Source organism: Meleagris gallopavo, chromosome Z, assembly GCF_000146605.3.
Source record: "Meleagris gallopavo isolate NT-WF06-2002-E0010 breed Aviagen turkey brand Nicholas breeding stock chromosome Z, Turkey_5.1, whole genome shotgun sequence".
In the NCBI taxonomy this organism is placed as follows: Eukaryota; Metazoa; Chordata; class Aves; order Galliformes; family Phasianidae; genus Meleagris; species Meleagris gallopavo.
The window spans coordinates 7,987,220-7,995,753 of record NC_015041.2 but is presented as its reverse complement, the minus strand read 5'-3'; the positions used below and the strand labels follow the sequence as shown (position 1 = coordinate 7,995,753).

At 54.0% G+C, this 8,534-nt stretch overlaps 1 protein-coding gene across 1 annotated transcript in view; it reads right to left on the bottom strand.

The window, feature by feature from the left end:
• LOC100539689 (talin-1) overlaps positions 1 to 8,113 on the bottom strand; it is a 40,356-nt gene extending 32,243 nt beyond the window's left edge. Inside the window, exons 1-16 of the mRNA XM_019610162.2 lie at positions 7,931 to 8,113; positions 5,068 to 5,165; positions 4,820 to 4,949; positions 4,581 to 4,733; positions 4,296 to 4,438; positions 4,011 to 4,138; positions 3,692 to 3,752; positions 3,308 to 3,412; positions 2,580 to 2,735; positions 2,301 to 2,402; positions 2,065 to 2,141; positions 1,724 to 1,904; positions 1,462 to 1,575; positions 1,100 to 1,208; positions 162 to 370; positions 9 to 41 (exon numbers count right to left, since the gene is read on the bottom strand). Coding sequence (XP_019465707.1) covers positions 9 to 41; positions 162 to 370; positions 1,100 to 1,208; positions 1,462 to 1,575; positions 1,724 to 1,904; positions 2,065 to 2,141; positions 2,301 to 2,402; positions 2,580 to 2,735; positions 3,308 to 3,412; positions 3,692 to 3,752; positions 4,011 to 4,138; positions 4,296 to 4,438; positions 4,581 to 4,733; positions 4,820 to 4,949; positions 5,068 to 5,165; positions 7,931 to 8,060 — 1,929 coding nt within the window. The 5' untranslated portion in view covers positions 8,061 to 8,113. The remainder of the gene's footprint in view (positions 1 to 8; positions 42 to 161; positions 371 to 1,099; positions 1,209 to 1,461; positions 1,576 to 1,723; positions 1,905 to 2,064; positions 2,142 to 2,300; positions 2,403 to 2,579; positions 2,736 to 3,307; positions 3,413 to 3,691; positions 3,753 to 4,010; positions 4,139 to 4,295; positions 4,439 to 4,580; positions 4,734 to 4,819; positions 4,950 to 5,067; positions 5,166 to 7,930) is intronic.
• Between the last annotated feature and the right edge of the window lie 421 nt (positions 8,114 to 8,534).

Genomic DNA, 8,534 nt, shown 5'->3' with positions numbered 1-8,534 from the left:
TGGCCCACAAGGCCAGCAGCCTGCAGGAGATTCTGGCGGGGCTGCAAGAAAAGAGGCAAAACCATCAGGTTGAGCAAGCCCTGCACCAAGCTGCTCCCATGGCTCCCATCCATTCTGGTTCAGCTCCCTAGTGCCCGCCAGTCCTTCCTGCTCCTTCGCACCTCAGCACTGGCGGGCTGTGCTGTCTTCAGCAAGTCTGAGACGGCACTAGCCAAGTTCTTGGCTGCCTGCAGGAGCTGCCGCCCATTTCCTCCCTCATCTTCCATCAGGGCAGCCAGCAGCTTCACGCCCTTGGACATCTCAGTCAGGTTAGAAGATATGGTGGTGACAGCGCAGCCCACAGCTGTGTAGTCTGTGTCAGCCGGATCCCCTGCATAGAAAAGAGGGGGATGTGGGGATGCTTGGAGAAACATCAGAAGCACCCAACCCTGTGCCTGGAGTAGATGTGCCTGAAATTAGTGTGATTCACGAGAAGCTCCCTGGCCCCTTCATCAGCGTAGGAACGCTGGAGCACACTTGTGGCTGCTACTACAGCTGAAAGTGGACAAATATACTCCTAGCAGGTAAACTTAGAAGGGGAAGGATGGGGAGCAATGATGCTGGGGTATCCACAGTCACCATGGGAGCTCTCCGGGCAGACCAGAAGCAGTCTGGACTCAGCACTGGCTAAGCCAGGCTGCCTCATTCCAGAAGGAAGAAACCTCAACCTTCATATAATCATACAGTGAGTTGGGTTAGAAGTGACTGTGAAGTCCACTCATTCCACTAATTTCCATCCTCCTGCCATGGGCTGGTTGCCCCCAGCAGTACAGATTGCCCAGGGCCCCATCCAACCTGGCCTTGAGCACCTCCAGGGATGGGGCACCACAGCTGCTATGGACAGTAATGCCAGTGCCCCACCACCCTCCCAGTGAAAATTTTCCCTGATATCCAATCTAAATCTCCTCTCTTTTAGTTTAAAGCTGTTCCTCCTCGTCATATCACTGTCTGCCCATGTGAAAAGTTGATTTCACCCCCATATATATGCTCTCTTTAAGGAAGGCTATGGACAATGAGAGACCAAAGCCTTCTGCTGAGAGGTGGTCCACTGCTGCCCTACCTGCAGTGAGGTTGACCACTGAGGCTGTGCCGGCAGTGATAGCATCCACCTGGGAGTGGATCTCATGCTTGGACTCATCCATCTTGTTTTTGCGCCAGGCTTTGGAAGCCTGAAATGAGGAGAAGAGGGTCAGGAGGTGAAGGTAGTTGGGAGCTGCAGTGAGATGTGAAAGGAGACAGGAGGTAATGGAGGAAGAGCTGCCACCACCCAAAACCCCTCAGCATGTCCTAAAGCTACAAGCACAGAAGAAGCTCCAAGACTGAGTATCCCAAATTCATGAACTGATGACACTTCTTGTCTCACCTACCCCACCAGCTAACTTCTAGCCCCAGCATCCTGGCACCCCTTCCCCAGGCACTCACGGCATCCTGCCCGAGGGGCGGCAAGGTCTCGAAGTCATCCAGTGTGGCCTGGGCTGCATTCACAGCTTGCATGCTGGAGTTGATGGTACCTGTTAGTGCCTGTTGTGCTGAAGTCTGCAAGGCAAGAGCAGAGTGAGGGGGCTGCTTGGGACAGTGCTCTAGGCAGGTGCTGACTGCAGAGCCCCTGCTCCCCTTGACAAGCCAATGCCAGGCCAGAAGGATGGGTCTGCATGAATCCCTTGGCTACCCTGGAAGCACCTACCAGAGGAGGCATGTGCCCTCGATGCATCTGGCCACTGGTGATTTGCAACTGGGCCTGGGGCATTGTCCCCACCTGGAAGTTCTCTGGCCCTCCGGCCCCTGTGCGCATGATGGCTGGCAGTGCAACCGAGCCCAGCTCTGCCTTGCCCACACGGTTAAACTGCTGCTGCAGGACGGTTGACCTGGAATAAAGAGAAACAGCAGCAGTGAGATCCTCCTCCCTGGACCAGCACCTTGGCTGCTCTCCACAGGGCGCTGCCCTGAAGGCTGAAGGATGCCCAGAGATGCCAGGGGCTGAATTGTGGTATGCCACCTGGCAGCCAACTTGCTCCTGATACTTACTTCTTTGGAGACACCGAGTCTTCCAGCATGGTGGACTCCTCATCTCCCTCCAGACCAAAGTGGTCTTTGCTCTTTTTCTGTTAAGGCAAAGAGAAAATGCATTGGTCAGTGCACACCTCACAGCCTCCCTGTTGCTGCCCAGGCTGGGGAACTGCCAAGTCCATGGGATGTCCCCACCTATTCCCAGCAGCACCATGAGCCAAGGAGAAGAGCAAGCTGCCTTTCCCTGAACTTGCCTTTTTCAGGATGATATCGATGTAGCCAGCAATCAGCTGGGCGATCTGCTCCCCTTCTGTTGTCTGCACCGAGTAGTAGCCATCCTGGTAATCTCCAAAATCCTACAAGGGCACAGCACAGGGTTGCACCAAGGCTGGATGCTGGCACATATCCTGAGCCCCTCTGGTATGTGCTAAGCACCATGGCCAGTGCTGTGCCAGCCACTTTCTGCCTGTTCTTGGGGCCAGGAGAGGAAGGGAGCAGGGCACAGAGGGCTGAGAGCTGGGGCTGGCTCCTACCAAAGTGAAGCTCTTGGGGGAGGCTGCCCAGCGCTTGATGTTGGTCAGGCTCCACTCCTGAATCACTTCCTTGGTTTTCTCATCCACACGCATCACGCATTCCTTAGTGATCCCCAGCAGACGTGGCACCAGCTTGTTCTTCCCCTTCATTTTCTCCTGCAGGACATGACAAAGGGGTTAGGGGGCTCACCAAAGAGCCGTGTGGGCAGCAAGCAACCCTAGGGCCACAAGTCCAGGTGTGGTAATTACCACATGGGTCTTGAAAAGGACTGGGGAAAAGCAGAAACTGAGTGGGAAGGCAGTGCAGATAAAAAGCCACAAAGTCCTTAAATTGGCCATTGGTTGCACCAGAAGAGGTTCAGGTTGGATATTAAGAAAAGTTGCTTCTCAAAAACAGTGGTAAGGCACTGGCACAGGCTGCCCAGGGAGGTGGTGGAGTCACCATCCCTAGGGGTGTCCATGAACCGTGGAGATATGGCACTGAAAGATGTGGTTAGTGGGCATGGTGGGGACAGACTGGTGGTTGGATTAGATGACCTTAGTGATCTTCTCCAACCTCAATGGTTCTGTGATTTGAAGAAGGGCAGGCAGATAGCAGGGATACAGGGAGAGCTAGGGCAATGTGGACTGAGAGGTAAATGGTGAGTGGAGATGGGAAAGATGAAGAGATGCTGAAAAGGAAAACTCAGTCAGGCAGCAGGAGAGGTAGAACTTCAGAGCTGCTCTACCTTGACTAGGAAGAAGGAGACCCCATAGGTCTTGAGGGAGCGGGCCAGCTTGACATAGCGAACTTTGGCCTCGATCTCGCTCATGTTCCCGCAGTTCTTGTGGGCCTGTAATCACCAGAGGACATCAGGTCAGCTACCACATTGCCATCACCACCTTCACAGCTTCTCCAGGCTCTCCTCCTGCCCTACTAGTGTTCCGTTCCCCACCGTTCCCCACCCAAATCATCCCTCTGACCACCTGGAACTTCATATTTGTCACATGTGCCCAACTACAGCCACACACTCCTCTTCCTCACCTGCCAGGCTGTGATGTGCTGGGACAATAGCAGCCCAAACCTTTGGCAAGGAGTGACAAGCCTGATTTCACCACAACCTCGCACTTACCATAAAGATCTTGCGTTCCCCTTTCTGCTTGATATACTCCTTCGGCAGGAAGTCCTTCAGCCTGCCAAGAGACAGCAAAATCAGCTCCCACAGCACAGCCCAAAGCCAGCATTTGTGTTCCTCTACGAAGACGCTCAGCACAGAGCCTTCCACAAAACCTCAACGGTGCAGTGTTTTTGGGAACAGGAAGGATGTGGGAGAGGTCACTGCAACTAATGACAACTCCAGAACCCAAAACCTTGGAGCCACTCTCTGGGATGATGATGCCCTGGGGAATGGAACTTGGCACATGCGCAAAGGGACACCCTGGGACACTCACTCCAGAAAGCCTGGCTTGTGCTTCTGCTCGTTGTGTGGCCCGAACTGGATCTGGCACTGGTAGCCAGCAAACTCACACGCTTTGTCAAATGAGACGGGATGGGAACCGTTAAGGATGTCATCGCGTGCCTAAATGGAAAGAGAAGACACTGGGGTCTGCTCTGCTCCCTTCCACATCTGGTGGGATCTGTGCTAGCACGGAGGAGCTAGCCAGGCACCTGAAATGCCCCCCTAGCTGCTCCTGACCAAACACCTGATGGGTTGTCACAGGGCAGCATTGCTGTACCTGCACGTAGAGCAGGTTGAGCTGTACAGGATCTCGTGAGTCCACGTTCTGGTCAGAGTAGAAGAACTTCCGTCGCAGCAGTAGTGTCTCATTGTCATCGATGCCTTGTTCACGCAGAGTCCGGCCATGGTCCAGCCAGTTCACTGCAGGTGATGGCAGAGTGTGAGCAGGGACAGACAGCCAGGCAGGGACAGACACACAGAGACACACAGACAGTGGCCTCATTGCCATTCCCACCACCCCCAGCATGGGATGGCTCTGTCCCCAGAGCTTGCCAGCACATACACTCGTCATCAGTGTGCAACTTCTGCTTGAGTTTCTCCATCTTCTTCTCATCCCGCAGCAGGGTCTTGTCCTTCTTGAGGGTGCCAGTGACTTCCTCCTTCTTCTCCTCCATGATCTCCCGAACGAGTGAGTACTCATCATAGTTGGTGATGCCTGTAGGAGCACATACCACTGAGCTGGTGCTGCTCCCCTGACACTCCACCTTCCTCTCTGCCCCACATTGCCACCCCTCCTCTCACCAATTCGAGCACATATTGTCATCAGCATGTCTGTGACGGTCTTGGAGTCATCAACCATAACAGTTTTCACAGTCCCATCCAGCATGCGGATCTTCAGGGGCCGCTGCTTCTTCTTGTATTCCATAGTATCCTACATGAACAATCAGCACAACTCCAGTAGCTATACTGAGTACCTCACACCACATCCCCCTGGCTCCCATCTCCTCAGCAGGACCATGGGGCACGCACAGTGCTGGTTGAATGCTTACCCCATTGCGAAGCATGTAGTAGTCCAGTGCCTTCCCAGCCTCCAGCCAGATCCCCTTCTTTGGGTCTTCATCCGAGAGGAACAGCCCAAAATCATTGGCTGGAAAACACAGAGAGATTCTGTGTGGTTGGATGGGGCCACTGGGATGTGCATGGTACAGCAGCACCCCTGCACGCTGCTGGAATTGACTGCAGTGGCCATGAGATCAGGGAAAGCCTGAGTGGGCAAAAAGCTGGCAAACAATCTCTGCAGGGTGGGTGTTTTACATCTGTTTGTCTGCAGGAAAGCTCATCTGAAGCATGCCCACACAGTGCTAACTGGAAAATGGTAGTCACAGCTGACAGATGAGCTCGGAGTGGTGGCTGACAGCTCTAAAATGTTTGATGCAAAACATAACAACCAAAAGATGATGATAAAATGCTGAGCATTGCCAGGAAGGGTGCAGGGAACAAAGCAGAGTTTGCAAACACACCAAAAGAGCAGAAGAAGTGATGGTTCCAAGAGGGGCAGCTGCTTGCTATGAGGGACTGACGAAGGATGTAATGGAGGTTTACAAGGTGAATTTGTACAGAACTTTGATGTTCTACAATCCTGCCCACTAGGGTGGGTCTGCTGCTGCCCAAGGACAGCCCTGTCACTGCTGCTGCGAGAAGTGCTGCCCTGGGAAAAGCCCTTCTGCTCCTTGCCAGCAACCTCTGGTTGTGTAAGCAGGCAGGGAGGGGGAAATTCCTGAGCTGCCCTGTGCCTGCCCAGCTCATGCTGTGCAGGGGATCCTGCTGAATGGAGCGGGGAACCAGTGAGGCTGCCCTTTGTTGGCTTTTGGAAAAGCAAGCTATTTCCAAAGCCAATTCTAAGAGGGTCTTTCTAAAGCACTGAGAACCATGCAGCTCACTCAGATCCCTGCAAAGGAGAGAGGCACTTCCTGGGGCAGGGCAAGAGCAGAGCCAGAGCTCAGCACACTGTGCAGAGAGGCAGCATTCAGCCACAAAACCCAGGCAAAAGGCAGGGAAAAGGGCAACAACTGCCCCAGCAGCTCGGGACTCCTCTCTGGGGCAGGAAAGCAGGCTCAGAGGGGTTTGCTGGGAAACATGCTCAGATGAAACTGTAACAGCATCCTGGAAAAGGAGCAGAGCAGTTCCAAAAGAGACTGACAAATGTCACTGGGTAATGGCAACAAAGAGAAACAAGAGAAAATGGTGAGCTCTGTGGCAGGGATGAGGTAAAAGCAGGTAAGTGGAAGAACTGCCTTGGGGATTCCTAGCATTGCAGCCTGAACGCAGGGACCCAAAGGCTCCTTTGCAGCAAGGCTGAGCTTCAGCTGCTGCCAGCAGAGCAGAGGGCAATGGTCAGAGCTGGGGCCGAGCGGCTCCCTTTAAGGCTCTCTCCTTGCGCTTTATGAGCAGCCTGGCACGGACCCAAGGGCAGGAAGTGCAATGGCTGCAGATCCGCGTAAACACCCTGTCCCCCTCCGAAACTGAAAGCCATGGTTGTGCAGAGCGAGAAGGCATTTCCTCTGCTGCGCCAGGAATCTCCTGCTCCCAGATGTTGCTGCCCTCCTACCACCTCCTGGAGCTGGTGGTGCCCATCCTTGGGACAGCTCAGCGTCCCAAAGTGCTTTGTCACCCACTTAATTTTGAGTCTGACGGCAGCAGGGAGATATTAGAGCTGACAAAGCTCAGCACAACGGCAGCACGTCACGGCTCCACAGAGGGCTGCCGGGGAGGGTATATGTTCCCCAAGAAAGGAAAAGTTAACTTATATGGTACAGGAACACCCACTGGGAGCGCCACAGTTGTTGGAACCCACAGAGTCCTGGCCAACTTTGTGCAGGCATGTAGGAGAGAGGAGACAGGAGGCAGGGAAAAGGCTCACAGCGATGGACACACATTTCACTTCCAATGCATTTTTCCTACCCCCCCCCTCCAAGTCCCCAAAATTCTTCCCACATTACTGGGAGGAATTTTTCTACGACTCGCTGCATGCTGATGGGAAGCCTAGAGCAGATCAAAAGCAGCACTTGCTGGGCTGCAGGAATTATTGCCTGTTCTCGTGTATTACTTATTTTGAAGCAAGTGACCTTAGCAGGTGACAGCGCCTGGGCTCAGGTAAAGTCTGCTCCTCTTGGAGCTCTTTTGTGCCGCCCTGTGTGGCTGAGCAATTCCTTCATGTCTGGGAGCCTACGCCTCGCTAGAACCAAGGCTCATAGAAACAGCTCTACCAGAGCAACCCCTCCAGTTGTTGCAGAGAGGGACCTGCGTCCCTCCTGCGAGCGAAGCTCTAACACGGGAAACCTGCCTAGCAAGGGGTTGGAACAGATGATCTCCAGAGGTCCCTTCAACCCCTACAATTCTATGATTCTGTCTACAGAACTCCAAAACAGCCACGGTGCACTGACAAGCACTCCAGCAAGATAACACCACCGAACGCTCCAGCAAAGTCCTCATTTTGCACAAAGCTTCCCAAGCTCAGAATCAAACTTCTTCACCCAGGGCTTACAAGATGCCTTGAAATGAGCTCTCTCATCGCCCTGGAGCATCCAGCAAACACCCTGTGGGTGCAGAAACCCAGACCTCGGGGGGACAGAACAGGAAAGAGAAGGTGAGAAGAGCCATTACACATATATTTTAGAGATGCAAACAGCAGAGCAGAGCAGGTCATAGAGCACAGCCTGAAATAAGATGGGCTTGTCCAAAGCTGCAGGAGCGTGCTGAAATTATGGGTGCTTAAAAGCTACCCATCACAGGCAAGTGAGAAGCAATGAGAGCAATTCCAGGGCTGCCAGAAGAGAAAAAAGGAGGTGTAGCTGGGGAAGCAGAAACACACTTGCAAAAGAGCAGGGGACGAACCCCAGACAGCACACTTACGCTGTCCCATCTGTGCCTCGGGCACGCGCTCCCGGATCATGCGGCAGGCGTCGTACACCATGGTGGAGGGCTCAAATTGCATCGTCTTCACCACATTGCCAATGCTGATTTTCAGCGAGAGGGCAACCATGGTGGCGGCCGGGCTATCCCCACTCCTGTGTCACCTGCTGAGGACACAACACGTCAGATCCCACTGCCAGGCACCAGGACACGATGCTGGGTGGAATGTGCTGGTGTTCACCCCTCTGCAGGTGCCTGGAGGTGGTGGGGGAGCAGAGACCAGAGCTCGGGTCCCAACCCAGGAGCAGGTGATGGTGGTGGAGAATAGGAGTACGGACTGAAGGGCTTCAGATGGAGTTCCCAGCCTGGCCTACTAATGCAGAGCCCTGGAGCTGCTGTGCCCTCATCATGCACCCAGTGTCCCCAAGCGGGCTATGCTCGTTCACAGCTGTCACCCACAGCACAGAGGAAATGTGTGTCAGTAGTGTGCTGAGATAAGGCAGCACTGTGCAACGGAAGGGGCTTTAATTAAAACTGTGACAAAGAAACCGCAAGAGGAAGACCTCACGTGGTGCGTGGTCCGACCCCTCTATCGGGGTCCAGC